The sequence below is a fragment of the Camarhynchus parvulus genome, chromosome 6 (genome assembly GCF_901933205.1).
Source record: "Camarhynchus parvulus chromosome 6, STF_HiC, whole genome shotgun sequence".
NCBI lineage: Eukaryota > Metazoa > Chordata > Aves > Passeriformes > Thraupidae > Camarhynchus > Camarhynchus parvulus.
The window spans coordinates 32,944,128-32,971,237 of NC_044576.1; the positions used below are offsets into that span (position 1 = coordinate 32,944,128).

Here is a 27,110-nt window from a genome sequence, read left to right on the forward strand (position 1 = left end):
CTCTGAATGTCAGAGGTTGAATTTAAAAGGGTGAAATTTTCGGAATTTAGGCATTTGGATTAATTTATTTCTTCCCTGTCCCCCTCCACTGCTGAGCTGTCTTGGGCTTTGCACTGGCTGCTTTTATTGTTACCTAAATATGAAGTTATCACTCCTGAGCTTGAGTTCACTTTTAATTAGGATTAAATATGTTTTCTGAGGTATTTCTGCCATTGCTTGTTTGGAGTGAACCACTGGAGAAGTGAGATCTGCTTCCCCAGGTCTCATCCATGAAGAGATTACTTTCAAATTCAGTTTAAGCCCTGTCTGATTTAAGGAGAGCAGGGACATGGCACAGAACACCTGCAGCCATTTCCAGGGAATTCTCCAACAGAATCATTAGGGTTGGAAAAGACCTCCAAGATTTCCAGGGGGAAAATGTGGGTGGACTTCACCTTCCACAGGCTTTGTAAACTGAGCACAGAATGTCATCAAATACCATCTGCAGATTTAGGGGGGTTTATTTTCCTCTTAGGAATCAAAGATGCTGAGAGAAGGATAAGGAGAATTTTGTGCTTTGTATTTTTTTAAGAGCTGGTAATTTTGGCTGCAAGGACTCTGGTGGAGCCCCAGAAAGGGGTGCTGGAAAGGTGTGAGGTCTTTTTACATCTGGCTGTGCCTAATTTGGTGTTTGGTTTAAGTGTAAGTCCATTTTTAGCAGAAGTTTAGGCATTTCAAAGATTTGGATAAACTTTACAATAGCAGAGAAGAGAAATACATTAGGTAAGAATTCAAATAGAGTATTTTACCTGTTGCTGTGTTTTTAATTAATAAAAAGCCATTCCAAATCAAAGATAATTGTAAAAAATATCAGCTCAATGCTGGAAGTATAGAATGGTGAATTTTCAGGAGGCAGCTGTATTGCTGCAGATGCACATTCCAAGCCTACTGGTGAATATCCCTCCTTGTTAATGGAAAAACAATGTTGTCTTCACTGCTAACGTGTTCTGTGTGCTGTGTGGCTGGCAAAAAATAGTTAGTTAGAGAAGTTCAGCGTGAATTCAGTGGTGAGATGTGGATGTCAGCTCATTGGGAATGTCCCAGCACAGGAATTCTGTCAGTGAGACAGAGAAAATCTTGGAATGAGGGAGATGCTTCTCTAAGAGCTCCCTAAAATCTCATTTAAAGTGCAGCATTTAGCATGTGTTGTATCTGGTTTTTTTCTCAGTTTTTTTGGGGGGGAAAAAATAAAAGGCCTTTCAGCTCTGGCATTGCCAGAGTTCATTTTTACTCCTTTCAAACATTATTCTTGCAGGGAGGCTCTTAAGAGCTGCTGAAAATTGCTGTAAAAAAAAGAAATTGTTATAAAACCCCCTTGCTGAAGAGAGTAATTTTTTATATAATCAATTTCTATTAAAGATAGACCTCAAGAGGAAAAAAAAGCATCTTAGTTCTGGTCCATCTGACAAGCCCCATGTTATTGCTGCTGCAGCACAGATCAGCTTTCAGCTCCTCACATCCAAGGGAAGGAAATATTTTGCTTCTGAATGGTATGAAGAGGCTGAAGGAAAAACATTTATGTTATTTCAGCATTTAGAACTGTAAATTTTGCAGAATAATTGATTGGGGTCTATCAGCATCAATTTATCCAGCATTGGAGATGTTTTAATGGGATTGCTCCATGAGGCAAATTTATTTGATTGCAAACTTAGGCTTTAATTTTGTGCTGCAGAAAAAAGACAAAAACCTGATTTTTAAAAAAAAAATTCACATATCTTTCTATGTTATCTACAGCTGACTTTATTTTTACTCTTTAATTTTGTATCAATCATATGAAATACTACTAATCATGATCAGTGACAGATTCCCGGAAAGGTTTGGGTTGGAAAGGACCTTCAGGATCATCCCATTCCAACCTTCCACTCTCTCAGGTTGCTCCAAGCCCTGTCCAGCCTTGCCTTGGCCACTTCCAGCGATTAAATTCAGCAAATATTCCATATTTGTAGGACTTCTTGATATCTTTGTTGTTGAGCTGTGTTCCTGAGCTTGATTGTGTCACCTGTCGCAGCTCTGCCAATCCTGCTTTGCTCAGTGCTATTTCTGTCCCCTCAGCATCTCCAGGTGTCCTCTCTCCAAATGACCTTTTCCTGAAATATCCTCCTGCCATGTGCCTCTTTTCACTTTCAAACTTGCATTTTGTCCCTTAAGCCTGCCCATAATAACTCCATTCATTTAATTATCCAGGACTCTCCTGTTCTCCTGGCTTGACACACGGAGATGGGAATTATTTGCTTCAGAAGCATTTTTTTCTTTAATAATAGAATCATACTTTTCAATGGAATGACAATTCTGAACAAGCCCTACAGAAACAAGAGATGAATTTTAAATATTATTTAATAGCACAAACCTTGGCCTGACACACGTGGTCAGGACATCCTAAAGCTTCACTTCCCTCCATGTTGTTAAATATTGTTAAATTGGGAGCACTGACTGAGAGTTTTTCCATCTTTAATGCCTATCCCTAATTCTTCCTCCAAACAGAGGGGCTGTTTTTATCAACAAGCAGTAAAATTCTATTTGTGATAAATATTTCTGTGTTTTCTCCCCAGAATCACTACAGACTCACAAGATTTGCAACCAAAACTTTCCATTTTGGAGCAGTTGCCTGTACATCAGTGTTGTCTTTCCCAGGAAAATTGGGCCAAATAAAATCAACTAGCAGCCCTTGGATGATTTTATTTTGGCACCACCCTCACAGAGAAGAATTTTTTCCCAGTATCCCATCCATCCCTGCCCTCTGGCACTGGGAGCCATTCCCTGTGTCCTGTCCCTCCATCCCTTGTCCCAAATCTTTTTCCAGCTCTCCTGGAGCCCCTTCAGGGAGATGAATTTTCTTGTTTTGGCTTTCTGTATTTGACAGTATATATTAATGAGTTTACTTTTGCATGCAGGCAGCAGAGAACCTTTTCTAATTTAGTTGAGCTGTATGAGGGATTGAGAGCAGAATTTGAGGAGTGAGAACCATTGGGATTAAACATATGGACTGTGGGAGGGTTTGGAGCAAGAGGCTAGAGATATGGATGGGTTTTCTCATTTTCTAGCACAGTCACACGTTGTTGTCATGGATCATTTTCAGGTTTTAGCTGCTCATGATCTGTTGCTTGCTGGAGAATTGCTGAATCAGAGAAATCTGTGTTCAGGATGGAGCTGCTGAGGGATTTCAGAGAATCATGGGGTCACAGAATGGTTTGGGTTGGAAGGGACCTTAAAGCTCATCCCATTCCAACCCCTTGGGCAGGGACACCTCCCACTGTCCCAGGTGCTCCCAGCCCCGATGTCCAGCCTGGCCTTGGGCACTGCCAGGGATCCAGGGGCAGCCCCAGCTGCTCTGGGCACCTGTGCCAGGGCTGCCCACCCTGCCAGGGAACAGTTCCATCCCAAAATCCATCCATCCCTCCCCTCTGGCAGTGGGAGCCATTCCCTGTGTCCTGTCCCTTCAGACTCTTGTAGTCTCTCTCCATCTATGTGTAGCTCCTTCAGGCACTGGAAGGGACCCTGAGGTCACCCCAAAACTTCTGTTCCAGGCTGAACAATCCCAATTCTCCCAACCTTTCCCCACAGCAGAGCTGCTCCATCCTCTGATCATCCTGGAGCTGCTCTGGGCTCATCCCAGCAGCTCCATGTCCATTCTCCCCTTGTCCCTTGGCACCTCCAAGGCTGGAGCCTGCACAGGCTCTGGGTGGCTTTTTCTTTTTTCTGCCTCCAGGGAAATCCTCCTTCCTTCCCCTCCAGCTGAGCCCCTCAGGTGACACCTGAATTTCCCTTCTCCTCCTCCTCACATCCTCCAGGCTCTCAGAGCAGCTGGACCACGGGGAGGTGAAGCAGGAATTACAGAATTCCACCCTGTGGGTCCCGTGAATTGGATGACACAGCATTAGTGCTTCACATCCTGGAAAAACAGGATCCAGAGAAGCACTAATCACTTCAAAATGAGCTCAATGCACTTCCCAGCAATCTCTGCTAAATCTCTTATTTCAGCCCAAAAATCAGCCCAGCCTGGGATCCAAAGCACTGCCAGCATTCAGGAGCCTTTGAGATCCATTTTTCATCTTATAGTCCAGAGATAAGATGAGAAATGTAAATTAATTAATGTGGGTAGCAAATAAAAAGGTGATGAAAATTGCTATTCTCAGCCTTGAACCACCTGATTTTCTTACACTGTTGCTATCCTAGGGATTGATGCCTTATGCTCACTTTTTTATTGCCACATTTGTTAATCTGAATAATTAATATTTAAGTATCTAACCTTTAAAAGTGAATTTCTTCCATGTGGGCTCTGTGCTGCCTGATTAACTTTTATCCCCATATTTTAACCTGTTTGACCTCTTGTACTGAATTCCATTTTATAGATTCTAAATCATATATTTTCTGCTGGATAGTGAGAGTTCACCTTAAATTAATATAAAGTAAAAACACAGCAGCATAAATCAATAATGGAGTAAAAAGCAGCCAAATTAATGATTGAGACAGCTTTGAGTGATTTTTTTCCCCTCCACAGAACTACAATAATGGAGTGTGGATTTGTTTTCCTTCCAAGTCAGAAACTGGGATTTCAGCTCCTAGAAATTTCCTTCCAGCAGCTGAAATTTCCTTGTCAAAGCTGTTGGAAATTCCTGACCTTCCTGCTTGAAGGGAAGTCCAGCAGGAATCCCACAAGATGCTCCTTCCCAGGAATAATTACTGCTAAAATCCTGAGAATAATACACCAAATATTCCAGAGAAACCCCATTTTCTCCTTCAAATTCCTGCTCAAAGATTAACATTCACATGGGATGGGAAACTAAACAGGAGCAGGAAGGGCAGGTCCAGGAAAATATAATTACAGAATAAAACTGGTTGGGAAGCTTTTAGTCCATCTGGGTTTGGGGTTTTTCAGAATTGCTACAGTTTCTGCATTTTAATGCAATTCCTTCTTATAACAGCAAGATTTTACTGCACTGTAAAAATTGCATATTTACTGCCATATACAGAATTTTTATTTAAATACCTCAGTGTTTAAATTGACTTTGTCCTGGCAATACCTCCAATTAAACTTCTTTTCTGTCTTTAAAAATGTCCATGGGGCATCAGCATCAGACAGAAATTTGTGTTGTGTTTGCAGCAGATGATTTGGGAAGTGTTTTGTGACCTCATGATTATTGAAACTGCTGGATAAAATGATAAAGTGGTTGGGTTTTTTTGCAATTTAAGCACTTTTTTGGCTTCTGTTTTAAATTCTACCTGAACATGCCTACAAAGAATATTTTTACTGACAGTTTTAAGGCTGTGGCTGCTCTGGTGCAGTGAGAGAAGTTGAGTGATTCCTGGCTCTGGAGTTCCAAGTTCCTGAACATATTGCAGAAAGAAGTAGAATTTTGAGGAAAATGGAATATCCAAATGGGAATGTCTTTCTTTTCCTCCTGATTTTCAAAGCAGCTTCAGGTTTTGCTAATTTGTCTTTTTGATACTGTTTAATATTTGATCACTTCCCTATTTATTTTAAAAAACGATAAAATAATCTGATTTTCCTTTTTTAGTACTAAGAAATATTTATTCTTCTCAATATAAAGACTAAAAATATAAAATAGATTTTTAATACTAACAAAAAAATTAAATTTAATGTGCAAAATAACTGTATTCCCAAAAGGCTCTTCTTAGCATTTATTCCCGGCAGTATTGATATTTTGGATGTAAAAACTCTTTAAAGCACAGCAGGGTTTTTTTGTTGCCTTCTTCACTGTCTCTGGTTTTTGTGCTCCATTCTATCAATACTCTGAAATTCATCTTGAGAGGAAGAATTTAGTTCCATGGATTTCTACCTCCTCACCTGTGCTCTGCCTGACACTGCAGGATGCACTTGGGTAACTTAATAATTCCTTTAAGATGCTCTTTGAAAATAAAGATTTGAAACAGCCACAATTTTTTTTTTTGTGTTACAGTGTTCAAAATGGAATCAAAATCCAAAAACCCACACAATCAATTAAAAGCAAAGTGAAGGATTTCTCTCTAAATAATGATTTATCCCATAATGGCATTACTTATATATTAATGCCCTTATGGGATAAAATAATTATATATAGATATATATATATATATATATGTATGTATGTATGTATAATGATTATAATACTATCATATTTATTTACTATTTTAGTAACATAATATTTATTAATATAATGTAATTGTATAAATATAATTAATTATATATATTAATTATATGTAGAATATATATTATACATATATAATATAAGGAAGTATATATATTATATATTTATATGGGATAAATTAATCATATATTTATTTATTTATTTACATATATATTAAGTCTCTCCTATGTTAATTGGAAAAAAGAGCTCAAGACTAAGAACCTCCTGCTGTGACAGGTCCAGTGCCTTCCAAGAACTCAGGGATTTCTGGCACCTTGAGCTGTTTTAATTTCTGTTCCTAAAAGCTCTTTTGCCCTAAAGAGAACTCAGGTCACTCCCTGCAGCATTTTCCATGCAGTCCCTTGGCAAAGGAGCATCTGGATTTAATGCCAGCCTGACTCAGGAGCTGCTGCCCTTTGCCCAGAGGTGTTCAGAAGTTCCTCCAGGATATCCCAGGGCTGCTTTTATCAGCGAATTCCTGGTTTATCCCTTCTGGCTTATCCTGTCTCCATAATCCCCTTTGCTCCTGCCTCCCCTGCTTTGCTGTGCCTCTGCTTTCTGATTTCTTGCCTGCAGCAGGAATTCTCCTGAACTGGAACAAAGCTCAGCTGGTTTTTGCTCAAAAATCCCCTGCAAACAGGGCTTGAGGGAAATATCCAAAGGGATTCCAGGTGGGAATGGGCAGCAGGACCTGCCCAAAGGGATTCCAGGTGGGAATGGCAGCAGGACCTCCAAAGGGATTCCAGGTGGGAATGGGCAGCTGGACCTGCCCAAAGGGATTCCAGGTGGGAATGGCAGCAGGACCTGCCCAAAGCATTCCAGGTGGGAATGGGCAGCTGGACCTGCCAAAGGGATTCCAGGTGGGAATGGGCAGCTGGACCTGCCCAAAGGGATTCCAGGTGGGAATGGGCAGCAGGACCTCCCAAAGTATTCCAGGTGGGAATAGCAGCAGGACCTCCCAAAGGGATTCCAGGTGGGAATGGGCAGCAGGACCTGCCCAAAGCATTCCAGGAGTAAATGGCAGCAGGACCTCCCAAAGGGATTCCAGGTGGGAATGGGCAGCTGGACCTGCCCAAAGCATTCCAGGTGGGAATGGCAGCAGGACCTCCCAAAGCATTCCAGGTGGGAATGGCAGCAGGACCTCCCAAAGGGATTCCAGGTGGGAATGGGCAGCTGGACCTGCCCAAAGGGATTCCAGGTGGGAATAGCAGCAGGACCTGCCCTCTCTCAGTAGAAAACTCTCCCAGCTTGCTTTTCTGGATTTCATTCCCATTGAATGCAAGAATGGAAGCTGGAACTTTCCTTAACTTGAAATCCACTGAGTAGAAAGGAAGATTTACAAAAATGTCTTAATTGGGTTTTTTTCCTAGCTAATGAAACAAGGAGAATTCCCTGCTGGAGTTGTGCTGTGCTGCACCTCCAGGCTGCTCTGGGGCAGGAATTGCACAGCAAAAGGGAGGCACAGGAGGCTTTGGGTGTTTCTGTGCTTCTGAACTCGGCTGTAGAGGAGGAACAAAGACATTAATTGGTTCCTGCCCCTGCACAGAGCCCTGTTGTGGTCGGTTGTAAAGTGGAGCTGGAGGTTTCCATCCTTTTCTCCTTTATTTCTGTGCAGTGAAGAGAAAATTCATAAATAAATAGCTCCAGCTGTTCTGCCTAAAGCTGGCTGAGCAGAGAATTAAGGAGTGAGGGGGGAAATCCTACACTGGTGCCTTCATTGGAGTTTCCATCTCTGCTGGAATTGGCATCTTGTGCATTTTCATTTGTGCTGCACTGCCTGATCTGCTGAAACCCGGAGCCACGTTTGTTTTCACCTCTCCTCAAACAGTCAGGTGGATTTTTTGGGACTCCAGAGAAGGAGGACAATGAAGCTGTCAGGGTGAAACATTGTCAGCCTCATGATGGCTTCACCTCATGCCCAGTGCCTGTTAGTCCTTCACTGGATGTGCCAAAAAAACCCCAAACTGAGTAGGAATGTCAGCTTATAGAATCAGAAAATTAAATGGTTTGTGTTGGGATGGATTTTAAAGCTCATCTCATTCCAGCTCCTGGGCAGGGACACTTCACTGTCCCAGGCTGCTCCAGCCTGGCCTTGGGCACTGCCAGGGATCCAGAGGCAGTCACAGCTGCTCTGGGAATTCCATCCCAGCTCCTCCCCACCCTCCCAGGGAACAATTCCTTCTCAAAAATCCCATCTTTCCCTGACATTTTTTTTTACTCTAAAACTGTAGATGGGATCTGTATCTGGTTCTCTTTGCTTTACAAACCCTCTCTCCAGGTGACTTCCCAAGTCCAGTTGTTACTGCCATAAAAATAAATCTGAAGTTGGTACAGAAGCGTATAAAAGTACAATTGAAGTTGACTTGTCGGTCAGAAAATCCGAAATACCTCCAGCAATTTAAAAACAAAGCTCACCCCTTGTAACACCTCCCATCCCACAGCTCTGTGCCCACAATCATCTCTTTGTGATTTACCCTTCCACAGGTGCTGAATTTTATGATTTTAGTGGAGTTAAATTTCTGTTTTGTTGATTGGAACATCAAAGCCAATCGCTGAGCCTGCATTAGTGACTGAATCTTTGCTTTTTCCCAGGGAAAAATGGGAATATTGGTATTTTAACCCACCTGTAGATAATACATGCACTGTTCCTGCACGTGTCACAATTGGCCGTGTCCTGGCCGGTCCGATAGGAAAGCCTGCAAAGACAAGAACATGGCATCAGTAAAAAAGTTACTTATTTTAACAAGTTTTGGCCTTCCACGACCATTTTCATAATAATCAGATTTTCAGGATTATTTTTTACCTTGAATATTGAATACAAAAATCCAAACATTAGGAAAATAACACCAAAATTGGCATGTTCATCTTAAATTAAGAAATTACTTCTTTGAGGAGTGTCATTGTTTTCTCCACTTTCACTCTACCCAAACTCTGAGCATTAAGCAATAAATCAAAACACAAAATCCATTCTATCAGGAGGAGTGTACAGACTACAATAATGCAAAATAAGATCTGTTTAGGAATTTTGTGCCTCTCACTGTGGTCTGAAGATTTGTTGTAGGGGTGTTTATGTGTTAGAAGGAAGAAAATGCCTTTGAAATGACATTTCCTGTGCTCCCTTAGCCTGCGGCTGTGCTTTGTCACACTCTGGTTTGAAGTCTCTTGCAGCAGTGACTTCTCATTTACCTCTGCTTGTCTCTGCATTGGTCACTTTTAACTAAAAATGGGTTTTTAATGTATGCAGGTACTTTTTAATACATAGAAATTTCATTAAAATAAATATATTTCATTAAAACAGAACAGTTGCCTGTGAACATGAATGTCCTGGCATGCAGATGAGTTTAAAATGAAAATTGTTAATTCAATATCTGTGCATTGGTACTTAGATTTTTCTTTGGAAAATCACAAATTTAGACTCTTTTGAAGTTTATTTCAGTTTGTTACATACAAACAAGTGCTGGCAACATTTCTTCAAAGTTTTTTTTGGAAGAAGTGGGGAAATAATTTGTCCAGGGAACTTTGGAGATGTGGAAAACAGATCCAAGTCAGGATTCCTTCAGGGAAGGAGGTTCTGCCTCAAGCCCAGGCAGTTCAGCTGGTTGACCTCCAGTTATTCAGGGCTACTTTGCTTAACCAGGGGCATCTCTGCCCCTTCCCTGCCCTTGCAGGGACAGAGCTCCTCTGCTGCCCTGACAATGAGCAAAAATAAAAAATCCAGCATATGCAAAAAAAAATTGGCTTGATTTTTACCTGACAAAATATCCAGCCTATGTAATATCAAGTGTTAATGGGAAATTCTGCACCAACTGTTTGATGTGCCTGTGCCCAGGACGGAAAATCAGCATTTCAGAGGTGCTGCAGGCTGTTTGTGTAGCTCAGGAAATGATCAGCTGGGCCTGTGTCACTTTTCTTTATGATTTTAAGGATTAGCAGTGGCTGGGGTGGTGGCACAGCCACAGGCTCTGGGCTGTGGGTGCAGCTCCTGGCACTGTGGTGTCCCACACAAGTTCATGAGAAGGTGAATCTGCTTCTTTTAAGACTTTTTTTTCCTTCTAAAAGCAAAATGCAATGTGGAGTTCTTGCTGTTCTAGATGGTCGTTGTTATTTTGGCCTCAAAATTGCTTTTTAATCAGAGGAACAAGCTCAGATTACCAACATTGCTGATTTTTAACATCACACAAAAGCCACATTACAGAACCATGGAGTGGTTTGGGTGGGAAGGGAACTTAAACCCCACCCAGTGCCACCCCAGCCATGGCAGGGACACCTCCCACTGCCCCAGGTGCTCCCAGCCCCAGTGTCCAGCCTGGCCTTGGGCACTGCCAGGGATCCAGGGGCAGCCCCAGCTGCTCTGGGAATTCCAGCCCAGCCCTGCCCACCCTGCCAGGGAACAATTCCTTCCCAATATCCCATCTTAACCTGTTGTCATTTTCCCAACCTGGAAAATGAAATTTGAGATAAGTTTAGAGTAGGAGGTAATAGAAAAATGGATTTTTATTGAGGGCTTTCAGGGACAGTTATGGAAAGATGCCTACAAAAGTCTGCCCTCCCAGTGGTGAGTACATTTTTATAAGTTTTAAGAAAATTAGCATAATTCATGAATGTACTAATTAGGAGGAGAGGTGGTGGTGCAATTTCCTCTGGGTTAAGTCCCTTTTCTGGAGTTTGGCACTAAGCTGTACTTTGTCCATGAAATGTATCTTGAAGAGTTGTTCTCAGCCTTGGTAGTTAGGGAGAACCAACCTAGGATAGGGGTCTTGTATTTCTCAGGGCTTGGAGTTCTGCAATTTGTGCTGTTTTTTGTCTAGGGAATGAAAAGTTATTAGTAATATAATAGGTTACAGAGCTCCAAATATATGTGCAGAGAATACAGAGGACATAGAAAAGAAAAAAATGCAAAAACCAAAATGGCATCGAACCCACCCTTCTTGAGATGTGCAGAGGAATTCACACAAAGCAAAATGTCCATTTGGTGTGCTCTTCCTTATGGGAAAACCCCACTCTTGGTTTATATTTGCTCTTATCCTCTCTTAGAGAAGCAATTCCTGATTTTCATTTCCCCTCTCCAGATCTTTCAGAAGCTGACATTCAGATTGTCCCTACTGTGAACCTGAGACTTGTAAAATGTTTTTTTTTTCCCAAGCTATTGATCAGCTCCTAAAAGCTCTAACTAAAGATACAACATTTAAAACCTAGAGATGAGTTGGGGAAGGCCTTTATTTACTGAGGACATAAAGAAGAGTCAATAGCTGCCTTCAGAGGGATGTGGCTCTGCTCTTTATAGGTAAAGCCATAAACACCCTGTGCTGGTGCCAGCTTGGTTTGGTTTTTTTGTTTAAAGTTGTTTTCCAGTTGGAACATTTTCATGCATCTTTGTAGCCCTGCAAGCAGCTGGAACTGGATGATCTTTAAGGTTTTTCCAACCCAAACCATTCTATGATTTGATGGTCTTTAAATGCATAATAATTCTAGATTTCCCCATACTTAAAAGCATATTTGCTGGTATAAGGCTGACTTGTTAAGCTGATGAAAATGAATACTTACATCCTTGGATGTAATTATTTAAAAATGAGATGATTTTTGGATGATGAGTTTGAAATCCTGATCTCTCAACTGCCACATTCAGCTGTGCTTGGTTTTAGCATCTTTGCAATTCTCAGTCTTCACTGGTTATAGTGATATATTCATTTTCTAGTTGGATTTAATTCTTGATTAAATTTTCTTAAAGCAGTTTTTCCTTACTGAGTATTTTTAGCTTATCAGAGATGAATTTTGCATATTTTCTATTATTTCCTTCTTTGAGTGATCCTGTTAGAATTCCCTGAAAGCCCCAAGAACACTCCATCTTGTCCCAGTGTTTTGTTTCCATCTGGCAGTTTCAGAGCTCTTTAGCCAGGACTGAATTATATGAGTGTTAGAACAGTGTAAATTCAATTATTTCTATAAAAATTAAATTCCTCATGAAAGAATTTTGTTGTTGATACCTCCGGGCTTTGGACTTTCACTTTCTTGTTTTCACATAATTATCTACACAAACACTTGCATGGAATTTGTCTGCTTCACTCCAGCAAGGATTTCACTACTGGCACAGCATTGCCATGCAGATTTTAGGCAGTGAGGTTGATTTACAGTGCAGACTTCCTGAAAAACAGAGTTTCCATCAGTTTGGGCTGCTGGGAATGATTTGAGAGCAGAGTCTGGGTACCAGGAGAAGGAGAGCAGAGTTCTGGGTGATGATGCTTTCCTTGTGCCATGCAGTGTTTGAGTAAGCTCCTTTTTTTTTTCTTCTTCCTAAAAATAATTTGGAAAGTATTCCCATGTAGGAGAGAGACCAAAACTTTGTCCTTCATTAGTAAACCAGTTGTTATTTCTGGTAAAAATAAATTCTTTCAAATGTCAAGTCTTTCACAAGGCAGAGTTTCCTACAGAAAATCTGTTGCCTTTTTGGAGAAATGGAGGTTGGGTTTGGCCTGGTGGGGATCCCAGGGTTATTCTTGGGGTTTCAGCCTGTTTTGGATGTGATTGTTCTGATGTCCACTGAGGAGGAGCCATTGCTCCAGAGCTTCATCCTTTTAACCTTAAATCCTGTATTTTCTGGATGTGCAGAGCTTGGGCAGGTCATGGAATCCCAGACTGGTTTGGGTTGGAAGGGACCTTCAATCCCACAAAATTCCATGGGCAGGGACACCTCCCACTATCCCAGGGTCCTCCAAGCCCTGTCCAACCTGGCCTTGAAGGTCCTGGAGCAAGAATGGATGTAGGTGATCTCAGTTTCTCTGTCTGCATCTCTCCTTGGAAAGGAGATCTCATCTCCAGTTTTTCACACATTTTTCCATATTTTTTTTCAGGAGACTTTCATTTCCTGTCAGGTTAATATTTTTTTTTTTTTAGCATTCTGTGTACAACCTGAGCTTAACCTCAATTAACACTCCCAAGTATTAAAATATCATAATGAAGAACAACCATTTTGCTGACATGGGCTGGCAGGAACTAAGAATAGGCTGCAATTTTCAGAGCAGCCTAAGGGGATTACACTCTCTAAATCCCTGTGAAACACACAATTTGTGCACCTGCTGGAGGCTTTTTTTAAAGAAATACCAACTTAAACATCAAAATTTTTGCATTTGTATATTTTTTTTGCTTGTATAAATTAGAGAGACCCCATTGAACTGGGAGAGGGAAGCTTAGATCTGTGTACGCTGATTTTTTTTAAATTGGCATCTATTAAAAATAAAGAAAAACCTCCTAAAAATTATTTAGAAGGATTGATCTATTAGATCTGGAGTCCCCTAATGGCAGGATTTTCCAGAAGTGGCTGTGATGGGTACAGAGCAGCATGATCTTGATGTTCCTCACACTTTTGATGGATTATTACCATCAAGGAGGATGAACAGACTTCAAGAATTTTTTTTAGTTGGATGTTTGTTATTTAAATATAGTGAAACAAATGATCTTAGGCAGGCAGTGAGCCTTTGAAGTGTGTTTGATGTGACAGTTCTGGCCTTGCTCAGAGGAAGTGCAAGCCCTGCTTCTCCTCAAGTCTTTGTATTAATTGGAGTTGTTTTATTATTTCCTAGAGCTGCTGAGACAACTCATTACACAGCTGGTTAAACCTCCTGATCCCAGAATCCCAGAGTGGTTTGGCTTGGAAAGGATCGTAAAACCCACCCAGTTCCACCCCCTGCCATGGGAACACCTTCCATCAACCAGGTTGCTCCAAGCCCCATCCAACCTGGCCTTAAGGTTGCCCATCTTTACAGAAAAATGCTTTAAAAATCAACAGTTGGGTGGAGAACTTCTCAAAATCTTTGTTTCCCACTTTAAAGTATTACAGAACTGATAATTCCAGTAACTGTGCTTCAAGAGAAAATTGGAATTATTGCTACAAACATAATCTGCCTTTTGGCAAAATAAAATGACTCCATTTTGTCAAGAGCACTTTAGTTGTCCTTATGACTTGAGTAAGTCATTTTTCAGCCATGTAAAATGCAGAAAAATCTCTTGTATATCTTCTGCATCTTATTTTAGGTTAAAATGAATCCTGCTTAGCCCTAGAGGTTTATTGTGCCCTAGGAAAGCTTTACCACTTTAGTTCAATGGGAAACTCATACAAATGTATTTGTATATCAGCAAAATCAGGTTTTTAGTGGATAAAAGTCTCTGGTTCCTTTAAGAACTTCAGATTCTGCTCCCAAACCAGGTCTGGGCAGGTCTAAACCACCTTGGGCCAGTCTTTGGCTCCTCTGAATGTGTTTTGAAAAATCACTTTCAAAGTAGAAAAATTGTTTTAACCTTTTTGCTGCTGTGTTTTCCTGAAGTTGATAATTACCAATTAGCAGTTTGCATTTAGAGAGGGTAAAAATCAGGATGGATGTTGTGCTTTGAGGAATTACCTTGAGGCTCTTCTGGATGCAAATATGGATTTGCTCCGTGTGTTTCAGGATCTGGTGTGCTTGAGTTATTTTTGGTTTCCCTCCTAACAATTTTTCTATTTTCCATTTTTTTGTTGAGTCTGTTTTTCCTCTTTCCCACTGTTTTGTTTTCCCACTCGGAGATCACGGAGGTCTAAGTGATCCCAGCTTTGGGCTGCTGGCTGGTTTTCTAACTAAGGATTAACTAAACCTTACTGAAAACAGTTTTCCTCTCTCCAGAGCTCATCCCATTCCACTCCCTGCCCTGGACAGGGACAGCTTCCACAATCCCAGGCTGCTCCAAACCCCATCCACCCTGACACTCCCACATTGAACATTCTTCTCTCTTCTTATTTCAAGGTTGATATTACTGATCTGGCTTCTGAAAAAAAAATCCTTTGCCATGTAGAGAAAGTCAGTGGTGAGGTTTTTCAGGCTCTTTCCAAGACAGTGGTTTGTCTTTTGCTGCATCCTGACAGTTGGAAGCAGATGACTAATTTGCTTTTTGAGGTATTTGCACTGTGGGCGTACGGCACGACTCCCACGACAGCAATTCAAGAGCTCTCACCCTGTAAATACATTTTGCATTATTCTCAGGTTAGTCAGGGAGTGTTGGGGTTTTTTTAATAACTATATATTTTAATAGGACTGTGGAGTTTTTTATAAAAAACACAGTGAGGACAAAGAGAATTAAAATGCGTATTTCAAGTGAAATCACAGCATCTTACAGGAATTAGGTGTGTACAAGGTCAAACATCTCTCCTGAATATTTGTGCCTTTGTTGTCTCATCAGAAAAACCAGGAGGATAATTAAAATGTCAGCTCGTGGTGTTAGTAACCATTCAGGGAGTTTGCTCTGGTGGAGCAGCAGCTGCTCTGCTGGTGGGTAATTCTTAGGCTGGGCACTTCCCAGGTTATCTGGGAGCACATTCCAGTAGTGAGGCTGAGATGAGCTCTGTCCTCCTCCCTTCATCACAAATCTCTCCCCATTGTGGTTTCCCCTGAGGGAGGATTCAGGACTGCATTTGGGGTTTTTACCTGGATTTGGGGTCGTTGCCTGGAGCCTTCTGAGCCAGCAGCTCATCATCAGATCTGCTGCACCCACCCATCCTTTCCTGCAGCTTCAAGTGTTCCTCTTCCCACTTCCCACTGCTCTTACACACCCAGATCCATGGGATTTTGTATTTAATTTTGAGTGTGTGACTTTTGGGAGCAGCTGGGGCGATGTGTTAGATGGTGGAAATCCTTGTGCCCTCACAGCTCCTGCTGCTCCCACCCTGAGCTGGGGAGTTCCTACTGCTGCAACACAACACCTGGGATTCTGCTTGGCTTGGACTTCTGAACTGAGGCTGCTCCCAGGAATTGTTTCTATAAAGGAGGGAAGATGGGAGAAATCAAAATCTGTGGTATTATTTCATCATTTTGCTGTGATGAAGATTTCAGTGCAAGCTCAAATACCCTTTGTGCATTATATCTCTAAGCCTACACTGGCTTCAAATAACAACTGCATCAGCCAGGCTTGTTTAAAATTCCCAACGTTGTGCAGCAGCAGAGAATTAAAAGAGGGAGGAGAATTTCTGGCCACTGATCCCGGTGTTTGTGTGGAGCCAGTGCTTGGTGTTCCAGGAAGGCCTGGATGTGGCACTCAGGGCTCTGGGCTGGGGACAAGGTGGGGATCAGGCACAGGTGGGACTTGATGGTCCTGAAGGTCTTTTCCCACCTAAATGGTTCTGGGATTCTGTACTTGCAAGAAGGATGGGAAGATGTATGGAGATGAACCAGAAAACAGCAGGAAGGATCATGGAAGTGCTGAGCTCTGCCTCTTGCAGCCTGAGCAGGTCCCAGTACTTTGTGCTTTCTCATTTCCTTGGATAATGGGAATTTGAGGAGAATTCACAGACCAGGAGTGTGGCAGTTGCTTGAGTTTTGTCCACAGTTCCAGGTCCATCCCCGGAATTTCTTTGGAGCTTGTGTGGGTGACAGTAAAGTAAACAAATCTCTTATTTATCAAAGAAATGACCTAACTGACTCCAGGTTCAAATATTCCAAAGGGTAAACTTCCTTCTTAATGCCAAAAATACCTCTGCTGGCCTCCTGAGGAGTTACTGGACCACACACAGCTTCTGTGGTTTTAAACTGAAAAAAGGTGATGGACATGGGATAGGAAATTGTTCCCTGGGATGGGAAGGAATTGTTCCCTCTGAGGCTCTGCCTAGAGCAGCTGTGGCTGCCTCTGGATCCCTGGAAGTCTCCAAGGCCAAGCTGGACAGGGCTTGGAGCAGCCTGGGACAGTGGAAGGTCCCCTGCCCATGGCAGGGGGTGGAATTGGGATGCTCTTGAAGGTCCTTTCCAACCCAAACCATTCTGGGATTCTCTGACACTGGAATTGAGGGGGAAAAAATCCCAGTGTTCCCCCATAGAGTTGTGTCTGTCCTCTTCTGGTTGGCTCATGCAGTGAGTAATGGGGTGGAGATCATCCTCATCATCATCCTATTAAGAAAAGAGGTCCAAACACAGAAACAGAATTTCTGCTTTCCTTGGAATGGCAGGTTTCCTTCTTGTTGACCTGGAGCACTGATCCGTCCATGACATGCAAAAACCATCACACCAGAGCATCACAAGAAGCTCAGAATTGGCCCAGTTTCACTGGAGCGTTTTACTAACTACTGTTTAACGTGCTAAAAATGGTTCCATGGCAGAGAATTGCTCATCCATCTTCAAAATCCCTCTGTTTGGCAAAGCTCAAAGCAAAAGCTGTAAGAGCTGTGGGACAGTGTGGACACCTCAGTTTTAGGTGTTTTCAGGTGTGAGTGAGAGCAGTTCCACCAGGGACCCAGCAGTGACAGAGGTGGGGTCAGGGACAATGGACACTCCTCACTTCAGTTTTCCTCAGGCCACAGATCCCAGGATGTGTGGGTTGGGAGGGACCTTAAAGATCATCTCATTCCAAGCCCCAGGTACCTGACAGCTCATGTCTCCATCATCTCCCAGTTCTTCACCTTCACTTTCCTAAATGTGCTACTCAGGAGCTTTTTAAAGCCTGTCCCACATCTGGAACCTGGGGTAGCTGGAGCCTCTGCAGTTTAAAAACAAAGCCACCCCCATCTTCAGACAAGTCTTTTTGCTCTTTTTTGCCATTTTTCCTCAGTCAGGATAAGAGATAATTGTACCTTTGTGCAAGCACGGGCTCAGAAGGAGGTGTCAATTAGAAATCAGTTGTTTCATCTCCTGGTGAAGGAACAGCAGTGAGAAATTTAACACTCTAAAGCTCATTTTGGTCCCATTTTTACAGGCTCATGGCTCTGCATTCTGATACTGCCAACAGCCAAACTGCAGTTATTAAAGGATTATTCTAATTGTGCAAACTTAATAATTCCTTACCTTTAATAATTCTCTTCTTTTAAAAAAAAAACAGACTGATTTAGCAGGGAAATTCTCCTTGCAGGTGTATGATTTGGACATTGGGAAGCTTCTGATGCATGGTAATTCCTATGGATATATTTAGCAATAATATTGTTTGCTTACACTTTTTTTAGTCTTTCATTAATAGGCTCCATCAGTTTTTCCCAGATTTGAACTGTGGGGATTTGCTTTTATTGGCCTTTGTGTCCCTGCAGCCAATCTGCTGGAGAAGTCCTGAACCTTAATTTCACTTTGAAGCTGCTGATCCTGGGCTGGAACAGGGAGGTGTGGTGAGGAATGACATTTCTTCTTGGTTTTAAAGTCCAGTGAATAGCAACCAGATAGAAATCAAATTATTTTTCTCAGTAGTTCAAATACATTTCCATTAAATTCTGCCCGTACAGTATATGCAGATAAAAAGCTGGACTATATTAGCAAAACAAGTTCTATTTTCTGAGATTCAGAACATTCCTAGTGGCATTTTTTTGGGAGAAAACACAGTATTAATACCAAGTAACTTTGCTAAAAAGATTATTCCTTTTTTTTTTATGTTTATTCCACATTCTGGTTGTTGTTAAGTCTTCACTTTTCCCTTTTTTTGCCCTCTTTTCCTTGCTGAAAGCCTCCCACCACCGTATTCCTCACAAAGGGATTGATAGAAAGTGGCTCTGACAGCAGGGTTATTGAAGAGCTCTCTATCTGCAATGTTATAGTACCCAGGAACTCTGAATTATTACACATTAATGTTCCAGGATGGCTGGGAACTGGGAGACTTTGCCCTTTTTATCCACTGTGCCAATCTGATCTGAAACTTGGATTATCAGCCCCAGAATAAATGTGTCCAACTCTAATGAAAAATCCTATCAAAAATATAAATCTCATCCTGGTTTGAAAACCTGTGAAATGCTGTGCTCTGAGATACTCCTGGTACCTGCCTTTGGACATCCAACTCCAGACAGGTGTTAGGGAGCTAATTCAGGAAAAAATTGGAATTTGAGGTTAAAAACTGGAATTTGAGGTTAAATTAAATTTGAGGCTTAAAAAATGGAATTTGGTGTTAAAAAGAAATGGAGTTTGAGGTTAAAAAAAGGAATTTGAGGTTAAAAGGGAATGGAATTTGAGGTTAAAAGGAAATGGAATTTTGAGGTTAAAAAGAAATGGAATTTGATGTTAAAAAAACCCCAGAATTTGAGGTTAAAAAAAAATAGAATTTGAGGTTAAAGTAAAAAGGAATTTGAGGTTAAACGTTAGGTGATGCTGGATTTTTTACCTTCAGTGATGGTGGATATTTCAGTTGTCAGTCTTATATCATCAGCTTTCATTGGTTGGTTGGTTTGGGATTTTTTATGTAAGAGACTTTTAGATAAGAGGAGTCAGGGGGATCCCATGGACTGGCAGCAGATACTGGAATAACCTCCATGGGGTTTTGGGATATAATGGAATAGTTCCAGTGCTGAGATGTCAGTGTGGGCCTGCTCTGCTCCAGCTGTGCTTGGGGGAGCATGAAAGGGCTGGTTCAGAGCTTGGAAAAGCAAATTTCTTATGTTGAGGGCAAGTAAATGGACTTTTGGTGTCTTTGTACTGCTCCTGCTTTGGGTTGAGTGAGCAGCACTCAACCATCACTGGCCCAAGGATCACAAGGTCCACAAAACTCTGATTTGTGCAAAATTACTCCTTTTTCTTGGCTGAGGAAGGTGCATCTAAAGAGATTCCCTGGCTCTGCCTCAGGAAGGTGGATTGTTACAGTTTCTGAGGTGCTTGGGAATGAGCTGTAAATGATGCAAAAATATAAAAAATAAAATAAAAATACAAAAAAAAAAAAATACAGCAGCTCCAGAGAGAGAAAAGAGGAAAAGAATCGAGGAGGTGGTTTTGGGGATAATGAAATGAGTGTGACCATTTCAGAGATGATTCCAGGCAGAATGGATGGCTGTAGAAAGGTCACAGCAGGAAATAAAGGCACTCATCACAGTCCTCTTCCCAAGCTGTTCTTACAGTGTCCCAAAACCTGCATTCACTCAGAATATGACACAATTTCTGCATCCCAGATGCAATTTGCTCTATTCTTTCTGCTTTTCATGTATTTATTCCTAGTGAGCTGTCTTTTGTAGTTAAGCTTATCTGTTGTTTCCCTCCATTTCCAGGTTTTCTCTTAGAAATGATCCTGTTAAACCTTCCCTTTGCCAGGGCTGTAATTGAAAAAAAAGCAAAACAAAGCCACTGAGGGGGGAAATCCCAACCCAAGCCCTGTGCTGTCATTCCTGCAGCTGGCACATCACTCCCAAAGGCTGTGCTTTCAGAGGCTCTGCTCTTGTAAACTCTTTTAAGCTTCCTTTTCTCCAGTGTGAAATAAGGACCTCCAGTTAGGAAGGTGGGAGGGTGGAGGTTGTTCCTGCCTTGATTTGCTCTGTCTCCTTGGTCTGCTCTGAAGAGCTGGGCTGGGAGCAGAGCAAACAACCCAGGCAATAATTGCTTTGGCTCCCTGACTTGGATTTGCCATCTCTGCTGAGCAGGAGGATCAGTTTGGGTGACCTTGAGGAGCAGTGCTGGCAGTGCTGCTCAGGCAGCACTGGGTGAGGATGCTCCCTGCTCTCCTCTTCCCTTGGGTGCAAACCTCCATCCAGACACACAACATGGGCTTGTTTTCTGCTCAGAAATGAGAATGTGAGGCACAAAATTCCCTTAGTCATTGAAAAACGTGCAATGACATTTAAGTTCTATCCATGACAACGTCTTCGAAGGAGTTTGTTGAGAGCTCTTTAAATTCCTGAACCACTGCTGACTAATAGAGGAATGCAAATTAGCTCTGAAACAGGTTCATTTAACTCTTGTCTGGTGTGTAGCATTTGGCCTGGCAGAGTCAAAATACTGTGACTTGTTTTTGTGTGGCAAATTGAGCACTTTGTTTATTAAAATTGCTGATTTGTTGTATAATGAGGAGGGCCCAGATTACTGTTCCTTCCACAGGAAGGATTTAAAGGGCAGGTCACTGCTGTTCTCCAGCAGCAAAGTAATTCTGATTATGTGCTCATCTTCTGTTCTCTATTTCACAGATCTTTGTTAGCCAGGTTTTAGAATGATTAACTTGCATTGTGCTTGCAGTCCTGTCAGCCTTAGTGATGCTCCACACATTTGGCTTCCTAAATTCCCCCTCTGAACACAGACAAATATGTCTGTAAAGTGAGATCACTGATAATTTATCGGAATAAAACTGGAGCATAAAGCTGGGTTTGTGTTTTAAAGCTGCACCCTGCATCATGTAATATTCAATGGTTTTTTTTGACTCTGAGCTGGGACTCTTAATTGAAGCTGCAGCTCTGCACTTCCTTCATGCATGACTTAAGGCATCCAGCAATGTTTGCTGGGATGTAATTTGCTTTTTTTGTAGAAGCTTCCACACAGAGGGGTAGAACAGCCATTTTGCCAAGGATTTAGTAAATAACGATGCACATAATACAGATTTTTAATAATGTCCTTTAAAACTGGGAGGGGGATCACAGTTTTTGTGTTTCTCCTCCTGCTCCAATGGCTTTCCCCTTCCCTTGGAGCAGAGTTGAGCGCTAGCTGTTGTTGCTAATTGCAGATGATGGAGCACTGACATTTTCAAAAGCACACATAGATGATAGGCACCCAAAGGATGAGACTGCTGCCTTCAGAGATGCTGCTACAGTTCTGCTGGCATCGACTCATTTAGTGATGAATTGCAGTAATAGCAGTTCAGGACCTACAGCGTATTAGTGAAAATGAATCCACTGAGCACCAGTCCCATGGCACTGCAACAGCACTTAAAGAACACTGATTTCCTTAAAGGCAGAAAAATCTGATTAAGAAATTTAGTTGGGGCTTTGTTTTTTGCTTTTGGTGGTTTTTTTTCCCCTTCATATTTTTTTACTTTCCCAGCAGTGTGTTATTTGTATTTGTTTCATGTAGTGTGTTATTCTGAGGAATTTAATGTGCATCAGAAAAGCAGGTGAGTTCCATAAATACAAAACATCTCTTGCTGTTCTAGCAGATGGAAGATGCTACAATAAACAGTAGAACTGCTTTAATTTCTTCATCTAAACTGACCTAAAACCTGGTTACAACAGGAAAAAAGCTCAGCATGCTGGCACTGAGGAGATACGTAATAGTTTACACAGGGTCTGTGGCAAAGATGCTGTAGGATGAATGCAGCAGTTGGCAAGAATTATTCTAATAAAAGGATGGGGCAGCCTATTATTGCAGGAGTTGTGTAATTTGAGGGAGCTGGGGATAAAGACAGGCTTTGTGTTAATGATGTGGTGGTGTTTGCAGGAGAACAGAGTGTTCTCCCAGCTCTGGAGAGAGGCATCGCTGCGGAAGGTCCCGAGCACAAAGCTGTGCAGTCTCCTTCCAAATCATCCAACAGCCACAAAATCAGAAGGGTCTGGAATGCAGGGATATGAAAATGTGCAAGTGTGCATCTCCCTTGTTCTCCTTCCCTGCCCATCCTGACACCCTGCGTGCCCAGCAGGGAGGGAGCAGGTCTGGGGCATGTGCAGGAGCAGCTGGAAGTGGCTCCAAGTGTAAAGCAGCGCTATTAAATAGGCTCCTCCTGGAGTCTTGGAAACTCCAGTACACGAGTCTCAGAGGCTGTAAAGATATTCTGAACTGGGATTTATGGATAATTTCACCATTTTAGGGCTAACACAGCTTTGTAGGGCTGACAGCTGCAGAGGAATTATCTGAAGACAATCCTGGATAGTTTGGCCAAGATCTGTTTTGTGCTAAGGGCAGGTATGCACTCCTAACGTTGGCTGGATTAACAGCTCTACTCTGTCAGGGCAATAAAAAGTCTGTGTTTGTTGTACCTGTGGCTGTACTGTCTTTGGGAAGGGATAAAATCTGGATATGTAGTTGTGTGGAGGACGCAGAGTATTTATAGCAGGTGGCTCTGATGTGGGTGTTTGTGCACTCAGGATCTTGACGAGCGGGTGATGAGTTATGATGATGATGATGAAATAGTTTTCTGTATTTTGTGATTTGAAAAGCAGCTTGGCACTTCTTGCCAAAGCTCCTGCAGTTTCTCGAAGTTAAGAAAATCAGGGAAGTTCTTTTTTTGAATAATAATTTTAAAAAATTGAATTATAGAATTGTTTCGGTTGGTAAAGATCTTGAAGATCATTGAAACCTGTGTGGCTTTCAGGTAGGCAAAGAAACGTCCCAGTCTGATTATCCAGGACTTGATAAAGTCCTTGATATTGATAATTGATAAGGATATAAATAATAATATAACCAGCTGTAAAATAAACTAACAACAGCACGACCATGTTGACAGCAGGATCCAACTAAGATGACTTGTTAATGCCAGACATGTTGAGTTTAAGGATTCACATGGTTCCTATATTCCTAAAGAAATTTAAATTAAAGATGTACCTTTCTAACTTGAACAAAAGCTGGTGCTGCTGTTGTAGAATGAGCTGCTGGTTTTTAAATTTTAAAGTCCTGATCTTTTCTGGCAAATTATGATTTAACTACAGAAGTATTTCAAAACACACAAACAGCACACATACATTTTGAGGTATGTTCACTGAATAACGATGAGGGAACTAAGGCGAGTCAGTCTGTAAAATATTGGTTAAGGTGATAAAAGATGGGTTGAACTGTCCAGGTAAAGACTAAAGGTTGTACTGAGTTACAGTTCAGTACTGGTAATGCCTTATGGGTTAATTTAAATAATGAAAGCTAGGGTTAAACGCAATTTTGTTTCTTTCTGCTTGGGTTTGTAGTGTTTAGGGCTGTATGAAAGTTATGAAGAAGACTTTGATATTCAAAGTTTTCATTTCATTTCCTTCTGATAAAAATACCATGAAAAATTCAGGTGAAAGGAAACCAGACGAGATTCATATGCCATTAAGGGAATTACACTGGGAGTTGTAATAATATCCCTTAATCTTAAAAAGGTAAGTCTCTTACAGAATTAAGGTTTTGCTGCTGCTTTTCATGCCGTGTGAGGAATTATGGCTAATGTAAGTTGCTGATGTGAAAACATCCTCGCTAATCCTGTTCGGAGAGCGGCTCGTTCTGTGCTCCTTAGAAAAGGCACAGGAAGATGTATTATGGGCCCTTCGTTAAATAATTACTTAATTACACCCTGGGACTGGCAGATAGCAATCTGAATGCTACTGGCAGGTTTCTCTCAAAGCAGCAAAACTCTGTGTGAGGAGCGCCACGTGCGCACCGGCAGGGACGTGTTGGCATCAGCAAACTCAAGGTGGAAAAGACATTTCAATCAGCTCATACTCATTAAAAAAGCTTCTACTCACCCTTCCCTGTGAGCTTCTCCCTTCTCTAGCTCCTGTATAACACCCAACAGCACTTTGATGGTCTCCTGACTAGAGCTGATCAGGTTCTCCATCATCTGAAGCTGCGCTTTCAAGTCCACAACTTCGGTGTGAGGCACGATTTGTTGGCATTCCTGGCTCACGGCCACGGCCGTCCGGCAGGGCTGGCTCTCCTCCATGGGCGCCACGTTGACCTGCAGGCTCTGGTCACTACATTCGGGGGCCGGGCACTGCGCCCGCGCCGCGCACGCTCGGGCATCTCCGGCCGGGGGCTGCACCCCGTTCAGCTGCACCGTCCTCTTGTCGTCCTCCTCGGGGCACGGCCCCCAGTCACCCAGGCCGGGCAGGTCGGGCTGTGAGGCCGGCAGGTAAACCGTGGCCACCTCAGTCTTGAAGACCCTCCCGTGGAGGGGCTGGGCGGCCTCGTCGCTCCCCAGCCGCGCCGCCGCCGCTCTGCCCCGGCCGGGCGGCCGTGCCGGCTCCTCCTCACCAGCCTCGGCCAAATTGGGTGGAGGAGGAGGAGGCTCTTTGGGAGAACTGTGCAAACTGCTGCTTTTCCAGGCCTCGGCGCCGTTGTCGTGCGCGGCGCGCTCGGAGATGTGGGAGATGAACTCGGCCGTCTGCAGGCTGCCGGCCTTCCTGCCCCAGGCCGCGGCCTCGCCCAGGCCCCGGCCCTCCCTGTCCTTCACCTCGATCAGGAACCCGTTGTTCTCGCTCGGTAACGTGTCCACGGTCGAGGCGCTTTTCAGAATATTCCCTTTTTTCCGGTCCAGAGGGAAGGTCTGGTAGCACTTTTTGAGATCAGGGGAAGTCTGGACTCCTGTGCTCTTGGTGACGTTGGGGATGGACCTGCGGGCGGGCACCGTCATGTACTTGCGATAGGTCGTCTTGTAGGAGATGGCCTTGGCCTCCCTCTTGTCGGGGTCCTGCGTGGAGGAGGTGGAGAGCTGCTTGTCCCTCTGCTCGTTCTGGGCCTCGCAGATATCCTTAAACCTCACCTGGAGGGCTTTGTTCCGTTTCTTGATCTGCCGGTTGGGATCCAGCGCGTATTTCATCTCCAGCGCCAGGGAAGCCGCAGGCTCGACGTCGCTGTCCGAGGCGGTGAGTAAGCATTTGCTGGGCTCCTTACTCACCATGATGCCTGCAGCCAAAAACAGTGCAAAAAGCCTCATGTTACAACAGAAATGTTATTTTTTCTCCTGAGGTTTCTGCAATATTTGAGCCACGTTCCTGTGATCCCAATGAAATGGATGTGAGTCGCAACTGATGTGCTTGATTCTGTCAAGTCGCAGCCCTTGGGTGATTTTCTGGAGATTTGTATCTTAATCATGTTTTATCTCCATCTGTTGTGAATACCTGCTCCTCAGAGAGGAGGTTTCCCAGTGCCAGAAGTTATTCCACAACTATTTTCCCAGGATAGGACAGTGGCTGTCATGCCAGAGCTTCCCAGGAAGCAATTTCCTTCAGGAATATGTGCTCCTGGGAAGCCAGTCCTCTGAATTTACCTGATAGTTAGTAAAAACTACAGAGAAATTCAAAACCAAGTGTCTTTGTCCAAGTGAAGAAAAGCTGAGCGCTCTACCCACCCTTAATTCTCCTTTAATACAAATGTTTAGTAGCAAGAAGTGTCCAACTGGCATTATTTTTAGAGTGTGCTTGCTTACCAAACACGTTTCTGCTGTGTAATGTATTCAGCATTCTTTGCAAGGAGTTAGTTGGTCGTTAGAGGTGGCATTATTTGGATTTTTATAAAAAATTTCCACATGGCTAAAACTAAATACAGATTAATTATTGTTAGCAACTTGTTGGTAGTGCTGGGTGCGTAAAATTTATGAATTAGTGAAGTTTTGGAGGAAGTCAGCAGTGCATCAATTAAGGTTTTGCTTCAAATGCAAAACAACTCATCCTTTCCTAGAAGCAGTAATGTGCCTTTATGTTACAGCTGCTTGTCCCAAAAAATCCTAAAGCTCTAAAAACCTCCAAACCTGTGATGAATCACAGAAATTACTTATCTGCCATTGAAATATAAGCTCCTCCTCAAGGAGGAGAAAATGCCAACTGCTTAATACAGCATTTACCCAAAAAAACCCCAAACCCCAGTGGTTGTACAGATCATAGGAGATCTGGAGTAGCTGCATAATTAAGATTTCATTTTTACACCTCATTTGAAGTTGTAATTTTTACTTTCCTGTTGTGCAAATTTCTCCCTGAGACTTGCTGAATTACCAAATTCCCACGTAATCCAAACACTCTGCATATATCTCCTGCTGAAACCCTCAGAGGGACTCGGGAGTATAATGTAAAACAAGTAAAGGGACTTTCAGGTGTACTTGAAATATGTTTTTAATTAAAATTCCTTTGTCTATTTAATAAAATACGTGAAACTCTTGAAGAGTTAAGTGCCATAATAGCATCTGTTTTACAAAGCCAGCTCAGGGGCACAAGGGAATGAATCCTTGACTAGTCTATATTTAAAGTAAGAAAGCTTAATGGGGAAATCATTTTCAGTGGAAAACTGAATGTTTATGAGGTCTAAAAGTAAAAGTAACACTTCCCTAAAGGCACACACAGATGTGCATGGCACAGAGTCCAAGGTTGGACTTCTGGGTCAAAAATCCCATGAAAACATGTCATTACCTAATGGGTTTTTTCATGTTTTAATTCCCTGGCCCTGGTGATTTGTGAAGAGGGAACTGAAATATTCCAGAATCCCCCTAGTTTGCCTTTTTCTGTCTGACTTGTGATGCTCAGGGAGTGGTGAGGGAGCAGCAGTCGTTGGAGAAGGGGAGGAAGTTTTTCTGTGACTCTGATGTAGTGCAAAGTCTGTAGAA

The 27,110-nt window shown here is 42.5% G+C and overlaps 2 protein-coding genes across 5 annotated transcripts in view; one reads left to right on the forward strand and one right to left on the reverse strand.

Moving 5' to 3' along the window:
* DOCK1 (dedicator of cytokinesis 1) overlaps positions 1-27,110 on the forward strand; it is a 271,608-nt gene that overhangs the window by 94,950 nt on the left and 149,548 nt on the right. The gene's annotated exons all lie outside the window — the stretch shown is intronic.
* Positions 1-27,110, reverse strand: part of INSYN2A (inhibitory synaptic factor 2A) — a 40,953-nt gene that overhangs the window by 3,385 nt on the left and 10,458 nt on the right. The window contains exons 2-4 of one of the 2 annotated variants that reach the window (XM_030951478.1): positions 26,917-27,102; positions 24,262-25,420; positions 8,789-8,860 (exon numbers count right to left, since the gene is read on the reverse strand). In XM_030951478.1, coding sequence (XP_030807338.1) covers positions 8,789-8,860; positions 24,262-25,415 — 1,226 coding nt within the window. In that variant the 5' untranslated portion in view covers positions 25,416-25,420; positions 26,917-27,102. The remainder of the gene's footprint in view (positions 1-8,788; positions 8,861-24,261; positions 25,421-26,916; positions 27,103-27,110) is intronic. The other variant, XM_030951479.1, reaches the window with a different exon arrangement.